The sequence below is a fragment of the Ptychodera flava genome, chromosome 21, assembly GCF_041260155.1.
Source record: "Ptychodera flava strain L36383 chromosome 21, AS_Pfla_20210202, whole genome shotgun sequence".
In the NCBI taxonomy this organism is placed as follows: Eukaryota; Metazoa; Hemichordata; class Enteropneusta; family Ptychoderidae; genus Ptychodera; species Ptychodera flava.
In genome coordinates, this window is record NC_091948.1 from 30,446,630 (window position 1) to 30,466,540 (window position 19,911).

Sequence of the window (19,911 nt, forward strand, 5' to 3'; positions counted from 1 at the left end):
TTTCTGGCTAGCAGAAGACTGGATTCCTGTCATCAAGTTCAGTTTTCCGAGTTTACATCCAAAAACTGTTCTGGGAAACGGAACAGAGCAAGAAAACTCCAGAAACAACAGTAAGTCCTTAGTTCCAATTCTTCTAATGTACAGACACTGAAAATAAAGCACTGAACTTGATGATTTTCCAATTACTCCTGTACACTGGCATACTTAATCTTTCTGAAATTGTATACAAAAAAATTACATCAGTCCTTGCAATGTTGTTGCTTTTGGTTTTGTCAATTAAGTACAAGTTTGGATGTATAATGTTTCACTCAGGATGAAACTCTCATATTGTTATTGCATGACAGCGATTTGCACACATGATCATTCATTTTGACAATTTAATAATAAATGCAGTGTAATCTTAAGATGAGGTACTTAGGCAGAGAGTTGAAGAAGAAAGTTGATAATGGGCAATTTGAAGTGAATAACTTTCTAGAAAGATTTGATTGTGTTACATTTGTTATCAGGCAGACTGGTTACACCGCTATGAAGCATGTCAGGAGTTCTTCCCAAGACTATTACCGGCTGATTTTCTTGATTATGTTAATTACATCACATTCACTGAACAGGCTATTGAAGTGGTAAGTCTTATTTATCAATTGTAGCTAAGCAGTCAGTGTTTTCCTTCTTTTACCTGAAGAAACCCTATGCAAATGTAAGAATTACTAGAGGGCGCTGTAATCAATGTGGCTGAAATAGCTGATCACTGCATGGTGATAATGATAAACAGTTAGTAATGGTACATTCCTGGGATATATTAGGCAGTGTTTAGACCCTACTAAGAATTCCGTGTTCAATGACAGCTTCAGAAGCTGACTTCAAACACGAATTTCTTAGTGGGATCTACAATAGAATCTATTGTATGTCAAGCAAGTTGTGTCATCGTGTACAGCTTAAAAAAACACCATAGCATGAATGTGTGATTTATAGCATTGCAAGAAATGTGTAGGGTAAAGCCAAAAAAAGAATTATTTCTTGTCATGGCTTCTTTCCAAAGTGGAGCGATGAGCATTTAGTACCAGTGTATGTACATAACAAAGAGAGCTTATATGGTAGGTTGACGGCATCTGTATGTATGTATGTATGTATGTATAGTATGTATGTTGGTATGTATGTACCGGTATGTATGTATGTATAGTATGTATATATGTGTGGATGTATGTCCGTCCACATCAAAAACTCCCAAACCACAGCACCCACAATCTTAGTATTTGATATACAGGTGAACCAAGGGGTGGAGATGTGAATTTGTTCAAATGAACATGTCAGTGTCAAAAATATGCAAATGATGTAAAAACAGGGGAAAATCCTGCATATTGCTGAAACTCTGTAACCACAAGCCACATTTGGTTGAAACTTGGTATGTAGATTCTTTATGGCATCTTTAGTTAGATTTGTTCAAATTGTGGTGAAATTTTGATAGTTGTATTTTTGAGCAATTTTTCCTGTTTTTTGTCAAAATATCTTTTTCTCTGAAAGCGCTCCTCCAATGTATCCGATGTATCATTGTAGCAAGAGAAACCATGTCAATCTTTTGAGAAAGATCACGATTGGTGCTACAAAAAGAAAAGTATGGAAAATTGTACTGATTATACTGCATTGCCATGGTAGGATGAAGCAACCCATTGGACTTAATGCATGTAGAAAGCATTGTAGCTCCTTTGCTTATAGTGTTTAATAGGGGTGAACATGCTGCATTCTCAGAGGTCAGATACTACCGTCTTGATCACTGAGACCAGGCTGCTGGCTATTTCACTGGTCCAACAGAAGAGTGGATACCAATGAACAGTTTTGATTAAGAATGTGTGCAGGACTGGCAAACTAGACTGCAGATCTAGCAAATGACTGCATTACTGACAAACCAGACTGCAGGTACACTGGACTTTTGTGTTGACACTGGTTCATAGACTGGCAAAAAACAACTGACTTACCCTATCTGATCTGTTATCAGGATGTTCATGGTTGTTAGACTGTTATGATGAAAGCGGAAGGTTACTTACCGTTGAATGAACATGGACAAAGTTTCAGATGATAGACTTCACACTTGGATGTTCTTGTATGTTTTGTCTGACAAATCACTGACACAACCACAGCTGCCCTGATCCACAACACTTTCACAAAAGTCTGAGTGCAAAGCCTGAGAGTCTGCCTGTATATATAGCAAACATGCTGAATATTCTTTGTCCATATTTGGAAATTCATTGCTTTGTTTACTCAGACTCCAGATTTCGGGAATAAAAACAGCCTGGTTCCCTGGAATTAAGTTCTATAATCTGTCCTATTATGGTGTTGTTTACTGCTTGTCAGACATTAGTTTAGAAATAGATACATGTAGAAAGAACTGGCACGAGTAATGTGGAATGACAGATTGTCAACAAAATTTTAATTCCACCCTGATGCAGTGAAATACTGTGAATGTAAGCCACCAAAGACAACAAAATACATTTAGTGTGTAGTTTAAAATGCAGATAAACAACGAAAATATCATAAAAAAATATGAACTAATCTATAACTGACAGTTTTTGTTTTCAAGCATTTTCATACAGAAGATACCCAGTAAAAGTTGTGTATTCATTGTCATCACTGTACAATGCATGTCCACTGCCAAGTCTGACCCACACTTCGTCACCATGCTGTAAATCTATGATGACACTGTTGGAAGCTGAACCATTATTTCTGCTTGCAGAGTGAGTCACATATATGCATGGGAGTTCTTCATCATTTTTCATCAAGCACAGAAACATATCATTTACATTATTTCTAAGTGTTGAAAACATAAAGAAGTAAACACCACTAACAGAGCACGTAAATTTACCAGAGCCCATGTTCAAACCATTGCCCCTATTGGTGTAAATCTTCTGATAGGTGACTGGAGTGTGTTGAGATGATGGCCCTAATGCTGCAGTTCTTGAAACAGAAAATGCAATTTGATTTGTTTGTTGTTTTTCCCCTGGTTGACCTTTGTCTCCTTTATGGCCTTGCTGTCCCCTTGGTCCAGTCAAGCCACGTTGACCTAAACTGCCCTTCAACCCAGGTTCACCTTTGACACCCTGTGGACCTGGTTTTCCCTGGACACCTTTCTGACCAATTTGAACTTCACCCTTTTGTCCAGTGTCACCTTTCTCTCCCTTTGGTCCTGGATTTCCTGGCACACCTTTCTGGCCTGGTTGACCATCTGGCCCAAGACCGCCTTTGACCCCTTTGGATCCAGTCTGACCATGTTGTCCCTGCAAACCAGGAGGACCCATTGGTCCAGGACTGCCAGGAATTCCTGGAAAATCAAAAGAATGACAAAAAATAAATCACTGTATTTGAGGCAAAAATCATCAAATTTGTTCATCATTTCATTCATAGTTATCAATCTGAATAGTACTAGTGTTGGACGCAAAGAGAGACCCATAGATTGGGCTCCGTCTGTCTGTTCATTCATCTATAGCCATTACTCAGCCATGCCATGACCAACTTTTTCAAACACTACAAGAGTTAAAAAATGAATTTTTTTCTAAGAAACATTTGGACAAAAAAGTCAAGAAAACAAAATTAAACTATGGTAATTGTTTATGTAATTGTTTATGTCATGGCACATTGTTCACAGTAACAAAACCAGTTCTAACGTCATTTGGAATGTATCTTGACATGACAAAGTAAATATCAAATTGGCCATCTAGTGGCCATATTTGACACGTCTCTAAAAATTTATGTTCATGTGTGTACTTTTACTCATTGTCACCATGGTTCAGGATTATGAGTCAATGTGTCAATTTGTATACAACCAATTACATGCATCAGTGGACCTATATTTTAATTTGTTAACTTCAAATCAAATTGTGCAAGGAACCAGTTATGATTATGTCTCTGATAATGTGTTTGTTGACATAAAGTCGCATCTTTTTGACATCATACATGTATTACCCTTTGTTTGTTCCTAGCATAAGTCATTGCCTTCCATTAATATTTTAAATCTATTCAAAGACTGTGCTTGCTCTAAATGTCATCAGGAATTTATCTCTTTAAGTGAAGCATTTAGGATAAGGGATTGCCATTATATTTGAATTTGAAACTAATGAAATTTTATCCAATTTTTTATTTTAAACACTTTCATCTGCACCCACCTTTCAAGACTGCAAAATTGTTTTCATTTGTTAGTGTAGATCAACTTACAGGAAAATTGGGGTCATCAAGTTGTTATGATTTCCCTTATATAATTCCTGTCGCATTGCCTCATTTTCTATGACTGAGTTGAAGTCCTATAGATATTCCTGAAATTTACCTGGAATGCCAGGGACACCATGGATAGAGTTAATACATTGTTGTCTTGGAGATGGGATTGTCTCTGAATCTTTACTTTCAGATTTCAGTATCCCAGTTGTAGTGTGTACAGTCTGCTCTTCTGCCAGACATGTTGAAAGTTGATACAAAGTAGCAATAATGTAACATTGTAGCAAGAGGAACCATGTCAGGGTTTTTAGAAACATCATGATTGGTGCTAGAAAGAGGAAAAATAGAGAAAAATATACAAATTGTACTTGAATGCCATGATACAATGAAACAACTCATATGAGATAATGCATGTAGAAAGAGATGTAGCTCCTTCACTTTAAGTAGTTAGAAATAAACATGTTGCATTGTCAGAGGTCAGTTACTGCCAATTTGATCACTGAGACCAGGCTGCTGGCTATTTCACTGGTCCAACAGAAAACTTGATACCAATGTACTGTTTTGATTGAGAATGTGTGCAGGACTGGCAAAGTAGACTGCAGGAGGTTGCCTTTATTTTATCAGCATGTATTAGAATCATGGAACTCTATTCCACAATATGAGGAGCAGGTTGGCAGTGATGCAAAGGCAATTTTGTGGTATTCTAAGTTTAAACTTTTTGTAAGATTGAGACGTAAGATAGAATATATTGTAATTAACAAAAAGAAGGTAGAACTACATATATTAAAAAACTAAAGATGTGTACAAATTTTTGCTATGTCAATTTTCGCAACCAGCCAGTATAATGAATTGGTGAAGAGAGTTCAAGCAGGTGGCTTATTGGCAAGATACCATATCTGGATACTTGCTAAAACAAACTTACATTTGAAAATAAAATGCGTGCGTTTCATCAGAAATTTTTGCACAACAAATGCATAAATAATGTAAAATTGCACCTTTGGAAACTTAGGGAAAACTCTCTTTGTAAGTTTGGTAATTTGCATGATACAACTCAACATCATTATTTTGAATGTATTATTGCTAGAGAAGTGTGGAAAACAATAGAAAAAGAAGTGTTTCAGAACTTACACAATATATGGATACATTTATCATGGCAAAATGTGTGTGGAGTAGATGTTAATAGAAACTTAAATAGCAAACTCAACTTAATTGTGTTAGTTGCAAAATGGACAATACACAAATTTCATTGTACAGAAACAAACAAGTCACATCTGAGACAATTATTGCAATGTGAATTACAACGAAGGAATTTGATTTAAGTTCATCTTTTTTCTGTTATAGTTCAAGTGTGTAGCATTACCACCAGGTTTGAAAAGATTTTGTACATGTATATACATATTGTGATGCAAACTCTTTTTTCATTGGGAATAAATAAAGAAGTAACTTTAAAGAGAAAAAAAACTAGACTGCAAGACTAGCAAATGACTGCATTACTGACAAACCAGACTGCAGGTACACTGGACTTTTGTGTTGACACTGGTTCATAGACTGGCAAAAAACAACTGACTTAACCCATCTGATCTGTTATCAGGATGTTCATGGTTGTTAGACTGTTATGATGATAGCTGAAGGTTACTTACCATTGAATGAACTCGGACAAAGTATCAGTTGATAGACTTCACACTTGGATGTTCTTGTATGTGTTGTCTGACAAATCACAACCTTACACAACCACAGCTTCCCTGATCCACAAAACTTTCACAAAAGTCTCTGAGTGCAAAGCCTGAGAGTCTGCCTGTATATATAGCAAAGATGCTGAATATTCTTTGTCCATATTTGGAAATTCATTGCTTTGTTTACTCAGACTCCAGTTTTCGGGAATAAAAACAGCCTGGTTCTCATGAATTAAGTTCTATAATCTGTCCTATTATGGTGTTGTTTACTGCTTGTCAGACATTAGTTCATCCTGTTTTGAAGAAAAAGTCAAAAGTTTCTCACGGTGTTACATTTCAGTCCAGACATGTTTTCTTGCAATGCATTCTAACCCTTTCATCTATCTCCTCTGCACAGAGACTTATTGCACTTTACTGCTGTTAGATATTAAATGAAAATTATTATCTGTGATTACTTGCAACAGGGGCAGAATATACTTTGTAGTATAATGTATATGTAAAATACTTTTGAAAAATCTATACTTTAGCAATTACATAGAAAGTGATATGTTGTTTATTACAGGAAACTAGTATTAATAAATTATAGTTATATGAAGAAAACAAATTGTATTCTTGTCATATTTTTCCAAGCTAGCCACTTACAACTACATCATTGTATTATGTAAAGTCTATTTCTTACTGTTTTTTGGTTTCAGTTCCAGACTTCCAGTGGGTCAATCTGCTTTCAGAACATGTTTAACAGTTAATGATTAATTTTCATGTGTTGTATTGAATTCTGGTTATTTGAGTGCTTTGGAAAGAGGTAGTTTGCATAAAACACACCATCTTATTTGATACATCACTTTCTCTTGTTAATGAAAGGTTGAAAAAGTCAACCCAAAATCTTACAAATGAAGCTCACACTGACCAGAAACAACTCTCATGTTTTGGCCTAATATGGAAATTTTTACGTTTTTTAGAACTTTTTGGTAAGATCATTCTAATGTTTATTTTACCGAAGAACAGGAATAGCATGGCCATTAAAGCAGGTCAATTTAATGCTAGTCTTTATTTTGTAGTTCTGTTGTGAATTGATATTTTCAAACTCAATGAATTTGGACAATTTGTTGCTTGTCATAAAATCTTTAATTCTATCTGGAGCTATCATTTCAATCTATTTCCTCAGCTAATAGATGACTGTCGATATGACATCGTGAAAAGAGCTTTAAAGTTTGCAAGACAACAGAGTGGAAAGCAAAAACAGCAAGAAGACAGTACAAACTTTAGCTTTGAAGATGTCGTTGTGCATTTACAACAGTCACAGAGACATCTTGAAACCTTGAAAAGTGATTTCATCACAGACTTGAAGAATTCAGAAAAGGTATGTGGACAATATATTGTACTTGTACATAAAATCCAGTTTCCGAACCTGCACACAGCACCAAATTTTGATATAACCTTTTCAAAATATTTGGTAAAGTTCAATGGTTATAAAGATAGGCTGGTATTTAGGGGTTAGAGTGGTAAAACTATTTGTGCATAGCATTACACAGGAACAAGGTTTGGTGTGTACGATAATCATGTTTACATTTTGCTTTTTCAGTGTAAAGATAAAGAGTACCTGAAGGAATATGATTTGTCAAGATCTGAACAAGACAAGGTATGAGTATTAGATTTCCAGGACACATCTTTGACACTCACGTCACTGGTGTTTTGGTCATCTTTATCTCTCACTAATTTCAAAATTTTATGAAATAAAACATGGGAAGACTACTCATGGAATGTTTCTCTTTGCTGCAGTCCTTATTCTCTCATATTTACTCATTGTATTCCTCGTGAGATTTTTTGTAACTTTCAAGAGTCGGTAAACACATTTTGATGACCAACTTTAACACAAACTGTCAATTACTACTTTGATTTAAAGATGCAGGCTTTGTTCTTGTTGATATTCTCCATTTACAAGGTGTGAAACTGTTGTTTTCCTTTCCCCATTTCATCAAGATGATCAATTTATTTTAGACATATCAGATTATTAATCAGTACATTGAACTCTTATGTGTTCTTTACTGTGACTTTCAGCTGAAGGTTCTAGCCAGGAAGATGGCATTGGCGGGAATATCTGTTGATATGATTCATCAGTTATTACAGTTGTCACCCATTGACAAATGGAAACCTTTAACTGTGTATCAGCAAGCCATAGAAAGTGTTGTTACAGAGTTTAGGTGAGCTCTTTAGTGCTATAATTTCATCGCAAATAAAAATGACGTAGCTGATGATGTAACCTCATGATAAAAGGATCGTATTATGTCTAAGAACATATTCGTTTTCCTAGATGGGAAGTTCTCATACTGTCATCAGAGATTTTTTTGATCATGTAACTTTTACTTGTTGACGATTTGAATCAGTCATTTAAATATGAATCATTCTGCAATGATATGTACCCAACTAACTTACCCTATATGGTCATATTCTGTAGGATGCTAATTTGATTCAATTAGCTGTCAATAGGCAATGAGGCAAATGTAAATTGTTATGTAGATTTCACACAATTCTAATTCAAATGAGCATCTTGCTCCCATCACAGTTTTATGAGGGACCATCTGAAAAGATAATATTCTTTCATTTAGAATATTTGAACTATTCTTTTCATCATTATTGACTTACTAATTGCCTTGTCAATTATAACTTTAATTTACCAGGGGATTCAATTTTAGACTGTATCCATATATGATAACTTGGTAGCAAATTAATATCAGTAGGCAGTCAGGGAAGGGAGGATTTTACAGATTGTGTTTTTCCATCCATTGATGAGAGGATATTTTGACTGTAAATTTGCAGGCAAAATTGCTGTAACGCCAGTCTGTGTGGCCACTGTCTGGTTAAAGATGAACACACTGATATTATAGAGGAATGTTTGTACTTCAGGTGATATAAAACAATACATTCAATAATTTTGTAAAGGAATGTTTCATTGTAGATACCACCAACCACCACAGAAAGGACCACTTTTTTATTTCTGTTCAAGTATTAAAGGGAAATAATGATAGTCTTGTGGATGAGAGCTGTATATGAACAAAGAGTTCATGTACATGCTTTGAAATAATTTGCATGAATATTGTTATTTCTGTTGTTATCAGGCAAGGATATAGCTCTTCACTATCAAATGACTCTAAGCGGGAACCGTTTGATCTATTGAAGAATCTGATACAATCTGTCAGTGATCACATCCAAGATGGGTAAGTCGTCATAAACATGAGTTGTCAGCAGTATATTACAGCCTAGACTCTCTCTCAGCCCCTCGCTGGCTTCACCTCTGACCATAATACCACCCTCAGAAGGTGAGCCGAGCAAAGCTCAGCTCAGTGAGCCGGCGAAGCCGGCAAGGCTATGCTATAACCTGTCTGGCTCGGTGAGCCTCGCTTGCTAGAAAGACCATTGAGGGCAATTCATCATATGGTTGAGGATAGAGCTGCGTAGTGGACGAGGGGCTGTGAGAGAGTCTGATTACAGCCAGCCATCTGTATCAGTCACATGGTGTAACTTAAACCGGTGTGCGGGATATAAAAGGCCCCTAACTTATTGAAAATTCATAATGGCGCTTGAGTGACAACTGGCAATAGCAAGGTAGACCGCTCCGTGAAAATCGGCGGAAACGATTCTCAAACAAATATTATTGGAATGCCATGAACATAGACTGTTTCATAAACACCTAGGCCATACAGATATCTTCAAAGTTTCACAAAGTTTTTTAAAACTACGACGATTAGGGGAAAAATCGCTTTCTGGACAAAGGGAATGGCCCTCAGCATACAGTCGTTCCATGATTCAAACAATTGTCAATCATTCGGTGACGCGCAGAGGCGTAAACTGGTCAAACATTTGCTGTGCATATGAGAACAATTACGATGTAAACAAACCATGATTGTGTACGCTTAGAGTTATATCAGCGGGCAAAGGATGAAAACTTTGTGTAAATTGTCATCAACTCTTTTGCTAGCGTCTATGGTGCAATGACATCACGAAAGTGAACCATTTTCAGACGTGACTTAGCACGAGGACTAGTCAGTAAGCTTACCCGTATAGTACAATGTTTTCTAGCGAAAAGAGCGTAATATTTTTTAACAAAACTGTAAGCAGAGTCCGTAGTTTGCACTGATAATGGCATCGGAAATAACCATCAAAACATGGCGGTAGCCTCCATGATCAATTTAATTATTGTCAGTCGAAGAGATCGACATTTTTAACAACTTCCCCCTTCCAAATCTACGGCCGAACGTGAAGGTACTGAACAGTTGTTTTGGATATGCTGGCCCCGAAAACGGCCGTATGTACACGTGTTTTTACACGTGGAAATGACATGTCGTGTTCGGAGGGCTGGTAAGGTTTTGACATACCGATTGTCCCAGTTACATTTGGACTTCTGTGATGAGAATTTAACAAAAATTCTAAGATATCTGAACAGTTGAAACATTCTATCTTTCAGTTCAAGATGAGCAAGTAAGCGTCATCGCCCAATCTTGTAAACGCTTTAGGATACGCGTGTCTGAGGACAGCTCATTGATTCCGCGCTACATCGTAATAATATTTCGGCAAAAGCTGGACTTTAATTCCTTCAATAACCATGGAGGTAGAAAGAAAGACGGAGAGGAACCCAGTCTGTCATCACAGTCACTCGTGATCAGTCTATTCCGCTTGGCGTCTATGCCCCCATAGACGTGTGTACATATGTCTGAGAAAAACCAGGCATATGTACACACGTCTATGGGGGCATACACGCTGAGCGGAATAGATGGTTCACGAGTGACTGTGCTGTAATTGATTCCAGTCGAAGGTTTACAAACGTTTCGAGCAAAACTTGCAATTTCTCCGAAAATAAACATAACTCGTGATAATTTTTCGATATCAGCCCGCCGCCAAGCAACCGAGCAGCTGACCGCGATCGCTATTACAGATATCGTGATACACAAGATTCAAGGAAGTCTCGACCCTTACGTGAACTTCCTTTATTTTTTGCGATCGGTCATGACGTCGCCGTTTACCTATTTCCTACAATTTTCCTGACGTGTTCCTCCGTCCATGTATAGATGAATACAGTTTATGGGTAATTCACCATACGAATTTGCCAATTTCGGGTTATTTGTAATTTTTCTATTATAAGTTTATTACTTTTTAAATAATTACTCCCACTATGTACGGCGCTAATATTCCGTAAGCTTATGTAAATGACGGCCAGTAGCAGAATCATTCACATAATGAACGTTGACATGGCCTGAAAACTTCAGTAAATTCACTCAAGCAAACTCCTGTTTGATGAAGTTGATAGTTTTTTTTTCTCTCTTTTTTCTTTCGAGTATTGCCACGAAGGCTGTACGTATCTATATTAGCCCAAGCCCGAGTGTAATCTGAGAGCAAACAGATTACGCAGATAATGCGAACGATCGCAACCGTTGCCAACATACTCATTATGCAGAGCCATGCCCCAAAACACCCACCCAAACTTGGCACTAATCCTGATCCCGGTCCATTTCGAGCCGGGCTTTAAACGTTAGACAATTTCTTTCAGTATTTTTGTTCAACATTGTTGTCAACAATAAGAGACATCACACATATACATCACACTAAGAAACCAAATATCAGGTATGTGAATATGGTGTTGGAGTAGACCAAGAAACTGCAGTCGATACACGGAACAAAAATACTGAAAAAATTATTAGATATGAACTATGGCTGTCATATAACAAAGCAAGACAGAGTTCAACTATACGGTTCTGTGTTTGTTCAAAAATTGTAAAACTCTTTACACACTTCAGATAATTTTATTATTACATCATAAATTTCATCTAGTACTGAGATGTTTTCTTATCATTGCAAGATAAAACTACAGGTAATGTGTTTACTCCAAATCAAGGATTGCAATTCATGTTTTTGACTGATCTTGGTAAGGTTCCATGATTACTTTTATGCACCTGGAAACAAATCCCTAATCGGGCATTGGTTATTTTTGGACAGTACAAGTTTCCTATCTTCAAGATATTTAAAAACAGATTTTTTTGTCACCGTGATACAGCTTTTGAACATTACAGTCATTTCCATTAAACTGTGTCTGACTATAATTTTCAAGTCATTTTCACACCTCATCTTGTACCACATAACATGTTGTTCATTTACTTTCCTGCTTTGTATTTGACTCATATGACAATACATAAACCATCTAAGCACCCAACACCAATAACTACAGCTGTTTATTTTGATTTAGTGAACTGTACGTATAATTCAAATCAGGAGACAAAAGAAATATTAATTTGTAGAGTTAACGATACAACACATGTGAAAATATTTTGTTGTCAGAGGGAGTTTGATCAAGTCAGATGACATCATTGGCAACTCAGACCATTCTGTGCTGATATGAGTGTTGCCTTGAAACCAAGGATGGATATCTTGCTGTTGCTTGAAAAGGTAAGAATGCAAATACCACAATACTTATGGGTGATGGAGATTTTAAATACAGTTCCCAGATGGTTGTAAACAGTTTACTTGCATTCAAGTCATGTTCAATAAGAAGTCAAAAGTTTTTGAAGATTTTCGTCGGAATATTATCATAAAAAAATTTTATTACAATAATTTATGTCCTCTTTGCTAACCATTGACATTTGTGTTAATTGAAATCTCGGATCATGTCAATGAAAATGCTTTGTCAAATATATCATACTTTCCACCTCACAAATTTCTTCAACATCACATATATTTTATGGCTAAAATGTTGAACTTCATGTATCTGGAAGAAAATATGGTTTTCACCTGCCTATTTATGGAACCACACACCTCCAATTAAATTTCTGTCAATTTCAAACCAGAATGGTTGTACTTTTGAAAAAAAACAAGTGTGCTTTGTGTAATGTTGTTGAATTATTTACGAGGAACTATACAAATATCTGAAGATGTTGTCCTTCGTGTAACCTCTATGCACAGTTTTGACTGTAGTAGATCATACAACTCTAAACATTCATACTTAGAGCTCTTACTATCCTTTCTCATCTTTGTGTCACCCTGTATTCATTGTATGTTCTTCTTTTCTCAATGGTTTTTGTCTTGTCTTTCTTCTGGTCCAGTATTCCACCACAGTAAAGGTAGGATGTCCATCTACCATTCATTGGAATATTTCCTATGCATGGTGTATGAATCTTCAAATGAACTGCTACACCTTGCATTTCTGAACCTAACCCTGCTATCAACTAAACTAACATATGTGTTTGTACATCTTTAATCTTCAGCATTGTCATTCAAAAAGATGGTGGTAGGATTTGAAATATTACAAGGCTCAAATGTTGAAATATTTTCTTTTCAGTCGTTTGAGCTGACTGGTGAGGATCATGAATTATTGCTGTTCTACAGATCAGATGCCATTGTGGCTACAGCATGGCAGGATTACAAGGTAAGTATTTCTGCTTCTTCAGTTGTCGACTGAACTCAGCTTCAGTAGGGCATCTACACTCGGTGTTGCCAGAGTCAATATGAATTTCTTGATAACAAGGGATGTGAGTGCATCGTAATCTTTCTACTTTGATTGTTGTTTTCCATTTTTGCCTTGAAAAGTTCTCATTAGGACTTTCTTTTTTGAATTTGTCTCATTCAACAAATGTAAAATGTAGAGATGTTTTCAGCCAGAGGCAAATTATCCAGACATCAAGATATAAGACTGCCACGTTTTTCATTTCTATAATTGTTGATATCACATTAAAATGAAAATCACGCCTACTTTAATATTTCTAAAGTATATTAAAGGAACATCTTGTGAAAGATACAATAAACAAGAAAACATACATATGCAGTTCATGTTTGTAAAAATTTTTAAGTTTTTCAACTCACCGACCCTTTCATCGACATAGCAATATGTGCTTCAAGAATAGTGATCACTTACTGCTACACCTTTGATTTTTGTCAGTTACACCTTGATGATGTGCGTACAGATGAAAGCAGAGACAGGACATTTAAGTCTCTGTTGGAATGCAGCAATGGAATGACACAGTTACAAGCACTGAGTACATTACTTCAGTCTTGGCCTCAACTCAACAGTATGAAAGATTTGTAAGTCTTTTATTTGATTTGGTGAAAAACTCAGTGATGATAATCATCAGTATATAGATCTTTATCAGAATTCATGTATTTTTTAGTGTCAGTGATCCTAACTGTGCTTCTACTCATGATAATATACTTGGTAAAAAAGAAAACATTTTTAAATCTTGACTGTTTGACTTAGCTTCTAAAAATGAAACCGGTTACCAACAGGTTATGGGAACAGTATACTTTCATGGCTATAAAATGTAGTGTATTTGGATTTTACAGTGTATTGGGCTTTGTCTTGAAAACATGAAAGTGTGCAAGTGTCAACACCCAAAATCTGTTCAATAAGATAAAGTTTTTGGAACCCTGTGAATAAACAGAAAAATGGTCTCAGAAACCAAGATATTCAGGCATGCAAAACTCAAATTTTATAGCAGTCTATGAATGTAGGTAGTTCATAGTGTACTAAATTTTAGTTGATCTGTAACAATTATTTTCATGTTTTTTTGACAGTGCCAGTGATCCAGGAAGCCATCCTTGGGTCCAGTTACTAGTTGCCATGGTGACTTGCAAGCCAGAAGACGGGAATGGAGAAGAAGCTGTGACGACATTGAAGTGCATACAGCCATCAAAACCCCTCAGTAAACAGGTAAAATCTGCATTGCAACTTATGGAGATGCACAAAACACACAGGCTGATATATCTTTCAATAAGTTCAGCTGCTATTTTCTAGAAAGAAAATTGCAGTGATATGGTTGTGGCATGTGTAAATATGAAGTACGGATCATGTACCTTAACAGAAATTCATACTCATACTATGCACTAGTTTTATTCATCTGATTTGCCCATCCCTAACACCAGTGGGTTTGTGGGCAGTCTTTGAAGTGTTGTGTTTGTACACAGGGAAATAATTCCCCAACAGCGGCTATCTTTCATGCTGTTGTTTGTGAAGCCATTGAGCAGTAATACCTGTGCATGGACTTTCCCAAAAGCATGAACAAGGATTTTCATGTTTTAAAGCATTTCAAAGTTTGCCACACATGTCAGTATATGAGATACATGGACCGATAACTTGATGATTCTGTCAAAGTTATACTACTCTAGGTTGTACAAACTGTAAATTGTCTTTGCAGTTTGTAGATTGGACATATGCACAGATGCACTTCAGAGATATTTGACCTGCTGAAGGAATGATCCACACATCCGTGTTACTGCAACCATTCTGGCTCTATTTGTGTTTAGGCCAAATTGTACACGTACCTCAGAACACAAGAGTTTTTTGGAAATTTTTCAGCTCAAGGGTATATCACATACCGGTACTGATATAGCACAACAGTTCTATGGACATGTTATGAGTAAATTAAATTTAAAGAAAGACATTTCCAATGTTAGCACTTCTTGTGAGCATCATCTTTGAATTTGATTACAATGTCTTCATCACTTTTTCAACCCTGGCTGCTTTCTTTCTCCCTGACAGTGTGTAGAGCATGTGTGTGAGATAATGATTGCAGAAAACCAGACTTTGTCTGCATTGAAAGTTATGCTACTCACAGATTATGAAGATTTATATCGCACAGCTGTGGACATCATGAAGAATTCAGAGAAGGTACATGTTTGTTCTGTGTTTGCAGGGTTGAAAAGAAGCGCTCAATTCCTGGGATGCAGCACAAACAAAAAAAATTCCATTTGTGTTTTCCTTTGTGCATGTGAGATGGAAGACATTGTGATAGCTACAAATACAAACCTTCCATTGCATAGTGCAATCATGTTTGATGACAAAGAAAGCCATTTTCAAATCTCCTTTTTTCCCATTGCAAATATTGATAATGGGTTTCTCAGATATCTGTCATTGCATGTGCCAAAGATTGCAGACTTCTTGTAGAATAATTACACAAAACCAAAGCTTGAACAAAGTGAGCCCTATGAAATCCAGCAGCTGAATACCAATGCTATATGCTTCCTTTCATATTTGCAAGGCTACATTACAGTTTTCAGTGAGGAGACAAACACCTCACAATATTTCCTTTAGTTTGGTTTCCTTGTTCCTCTCTTTACAAATTAAAAATTTCACATTTTCACATGTTATATTTATTGTTTGCATTTTTTAGATTGATGAAAGCTACTATGATGATGAACTCTTCCAGTTTATATTGGACCGTGGAATTGGTGCAGAGTTGGTCAACTCCAAATATTACCCACCTTTATTTGAATATCTTCTGACCAATCAGGATGACGGAACCCAGGCACATGTACAACAACTGGCCAATCGTCTTTCTGAATCTGGATATGACAGTGAGGCTGGCACTTTGTTATTGGCACACAGGGGAACACACTCAGCTCTCAGAACTTTAGATGCTGCTTTGAGTGTTGTATCAAGATGGTTTAAGAAATAGCATAGTCTTGCCTATTTGCAACATAAACCTAGGAATATGACAATATACCATTGAAGCAAATATGTCAAAAGATTACATTGCAAATATTTTAAATCTAGCTGTTCAACTGATTAAAGAATAACAGTAATAATATCATGTACATTTACATTTCACAATCATCATAAAATTCTTCTATCTTAAAGATTTTGACTGTAGCTTTTCAGGGCATAACATTAGGAAATTGAAAGACCATAATCTAGGTACTAGGTAGAGACTTAAATACATAGGAATCATGACAATCTTGAAATTTGGTTTCAATATATAGTGTGATACACAACAGGTAAGAATTTTAAGATAGTTTAGGGTTCAGCAAGGTATATCAAGGAATGAAATCTTGTACCCCTGACCCTTCATCTGGCCGTGTTCGTGAATAAGATGCGAATTCTAAAACTCAGATTTTTTGTATGAATTGAAAGTGTGCTGCAAAGCTCTGCCTGCCCATGTTGATCAGATGGAAACAAGTGATGCCATTTCTTGTATGTGAGTAAAAGAAAATTTGTATTTGCAGGTTGTAGATACACTGAATCTGCCATTATGTATGTCATTATGATTGTCTGAAAGCATTGATAGTGTAAATCACAGAATCATTCAGGCACAGATTACAGGATTTCAGGATCTCACCACAGCATTAGCATACACTCACTACAGAACTCTATATACTCTCCATAGAACTCTGTAATACCTTGTACATCCCAGGATCTCATAGCTTACAGACAATTTTTTCTCAAAAGTTAAAATATTACAATAGAATTTGAGTATGTGAAAAAATGTCAAAATGTCATGTCCAGAGTGTGAAAGTTTACATTATCGAAATGCCTACTATCTATATATTTTTCACTTCATAAGTATAATTTTAAAAGCAATTTTCTGGAGTGTAATATTTTTGTGTTGTTGTTTTTTGTAACCTTTTTCAAATAAGTTCCAGATTCTTGTAGTGTGTATAAAATTACTATTGATGGTAATACATTATAATTAGTGTAGATACGAAAGCAAAATATTTCATATTTTATTGTAATTTAATTTTACTACAAAATGAGAATTATCTTAGTTTTGCCAAGCATGTAGTAATAATTTCTGCAGGAAGATGTTGATCATTAACTGTAAGAGATCTACAGGTGGCATTTTGAGCAGCTAGGATGTTAAGGTAGAATGCGCCTTGGAGACAGATATTCGGACTCTCAAACTTTTACAATGCTTTTCTGATATACCACTTGTGGTTATTCATTTTAAAGCTCTTGGTGTAAGAAAACTTTTCACTGACTCAGGTTTTCAAAAATCGAAAATATTATTTGTTGTCATAGAATTAACACAGGGATGGCAGCCATTTTGAATTTCAAATACTGAGAAATCTCAGGTAATTTGTCTGTCTGTACTAAATCTTGCAAGGTGATCCCTGATTTTCATTTGATTTGGTAAGAGAATGGTCAAAAGTTTCATTAAGGAAAGTTTGAGCAAAAGTTTAAGTCTTTCACTTTCAAGATGCATACTACCTTAAGTGTATTTCAGTGAGCAACAGTACAGAAGATAGGTCTTAATTCTGGTGTATGTCAGCATCAGCGTAGTCAGTACAGCATGTTGTGTGTTTTATAAGAAATGCTGTTTAATCCACATAGAATGAGACATCAGCTTCTGTCAACCTTTGTCTTGCCAGGTTCATATGCCACTATCAGGTCAAGTCTGTGGAAACCAGCAAAAGTACAACATGCCCTTTGCTACATAATTTATTTTAACTAACCTGGCCATTTGAAAACCCTTAAAACACTTAATTTTCTTTCAAATACATACATAAATATCTTGATTTACAGTGACTTGACCAGATAGTGAACGTGTTTGACATAGCATTATGAGTCACAGTGCTTTTGAAGTACCTAGTACTTGTACACAGAGTTTGAATGACTGGACTAGAAAAGGATGACAAAATGATCGCCTACACTGTCTGCCAAGATATGTCTAATTCAACTGTCCTGACAAAAGAAGTATTGCATGTTATTAAGAAATGCAGTATAAATGTGAATAAATGTAACGCGATTTGGCAAGGGGTGGATCAATTACGCAGTAGCTGTAACGTTTGATGATTTTTTTTTTCAGATTTTTTCAATGTTTACTGCAGTTTCTTATTCTCCCAAAAGCATGTTGAGATACACAGTATTTAGCTCGTCGACTCAGCCTGTACTTGTTATTATTGACAAGTAAATTCTCTATTATGGAGTTGAATTCAAACATGAACAATATCAGCGCATTTTAAACATATAGACACTTTGTCAACAAGCTGTAAATAGGTTCTTCGAATTGCTTTGGGGGATAGAATAAGAACCTGGATTTGACATACACAACTGAAATAGTGAAAAACATCAATAAAAGTTATAGCTACTTTCTGTTTAATAGACACCCTGTATTTTGACGTAATAACCAATAACCTAGAAGTAATGACAGACTACGGTACATACACGTAGCTAAAGGCCCCAAAGAAACCTGCTCAGTTCATGTCCAAGAGATTGTGTTCATTAATCTTTACTTGTTCCAGTGACCTTCATTCAGTTATACACATAGGTCTGTTTCATTTATCAATAATGTCCAGAGAATATGCTCTGAAGTCTGTTCCTACACCAGTATTTGACGTGTAGCGTGGAAACAACTCAAAATGAGATGGCCAGGTGCTTTAACAAATTACTTGTAAAAGCCTTAACTACGGTATTTCATTAACAGTTATTCAACCAGATTGATGGCACTAGTTTCAGGTATAAGCCAAGTATTACAAGTTGCCATGAATGGAAATACCGGTAACTCATTTAGATGGGAAAAAGTTGGCAGTTTAAAGTAACAGGCTTTGCACAAATAAAGGCTAGCATGGGAGTTGTTAGATGCAAAAACACGGTCCCCCAGCGAAAACTGAAAATCTCTATTCTCAGCCAACTAAGAAATGTAATATCTCTTTTAACATGCTTTACCTGTCATTGTATTTTGCATAGATTGCATGTATCTGAGAGACATTACTCATAGCCATGACTCAATAAAAATGAAAGTAATAAAAGTTATCAAAGTCTAATATTCAGAGTCCACTCTTTCAACAAACTTACGAGAGAAGTATCAATGAAACTTTACTGTTGTTGTGTCACTGTTTCACTGCGTGTGTCGTTCAGCTTTCAACACAGAGTATACATGTAGCAAAGTTTGTGGTGTGACATTGCCATTGATGCAGTGTCAGTTACTTTCTTTGATTTCAGGAATCAATTTCAGTAGTTGTCAGAAGTTTGGCTGGTTTGTCATGGACGCACAGGCTTCAAGGTTACATATCAGCTAACATTAACCATGCATTTCTCAGAATGCCTTTCTGTGTCATAGGTATTAAAGCTGCCATACTAGATTACTGGATGATGAGCACAATTGATCATGACCGATCAAACCAGAGCAACTGTTGATTAAGGTTGTCTGTGGCTCAAAAGTGAAAGACTTCAACATTGTGGAGGTAGGAAGAAAAGGCTACCGTGGACAAAACATTTCTAATCTTACACTATGATAAAGTCAAGGTCCTCTCTGGAGAATGATCTGGCTTGAACTTTTAGGTCTAA

The 19,911-nt window shown here is 36.0% G+C and overlaps 2 protein-coding genes across 2 annotated transcripts in view; one reads left to right on the forward strand and one right to left on the reverse strand.

Annotated features, from left to right (window-relative positions):
- The window catches only part of LOC139120954 (NBAS subunit of NRZ tethering complex-like), a 75,271-nt gene extending 55,883 nt beyond the window's left edge, over positions 1–19,388 (forward strand). Inside the window, exons 47-58 of the mRNA XM_070685542.1 lie at positions 12–110; positions 507–620; positions 7,036–7,230; positions 7,453–7,509; positions 7,929–8,071; positions 8,987–9,085; positions 12,233–12,305; positions 13,195–13,281; positions 13,792–13,934; positions 14,424–14,559; positions 15,388–15,516; positions 16,019–19,388. Coding sequence (XP_070541643.1) covers positions 12–110; positions 507–620; positions 7,036–7,230; positions 7,453–7,509; positions 7,929–8,071; positions 8,987–9,085; positions 12,233–12,305; positions 13,195–13,281; positions 13,792–13,934; positions 14,424–14,559; positions 15,388–15,516; positions 16,019–16,303 — 1,560 coding nt within the window. The 3' untranslated portion in view covers positions 16,304–19,388. The remainder of the gene's footprint in view (positions 1–11; positions 111–506; positions 621–7,035; positions 7,231–7,452; positions 7,510–7,928; positions 8,072–8,986; positions 9,086–12,232; positions 12,306–13,194; positions 13,282–13,791; positions 13,935–14,423; positions 14,560–15,387; positions 15,517–16,018) is intronic.
- On the reverse strand, positions 614–5,981 carry LOC139122007 (complement C1q tumor necrosis factor-related protein 3-like). Its single transcript, XM_070687349.1, has 3 exons — positions 5,838–5,981; positions 4,310–4,525; positions 614–3,310 (listed from the first exon to the last, which is right to left on the reverse strand). Exons 2-3 carry the CDS (start codon positions 4,515–4,517, stop codon positions 2,568–2,570), a joined length of 951 nt encoding a protein of 316 aa, XP_070543450.1. The 5' UTR covers positions 4,518–4,525; positions 5,838–5,981; the 3' UTR covers positions 614–2,567.
- Positions 19,389–19,911: the final 523 nt, after the last annotated feature.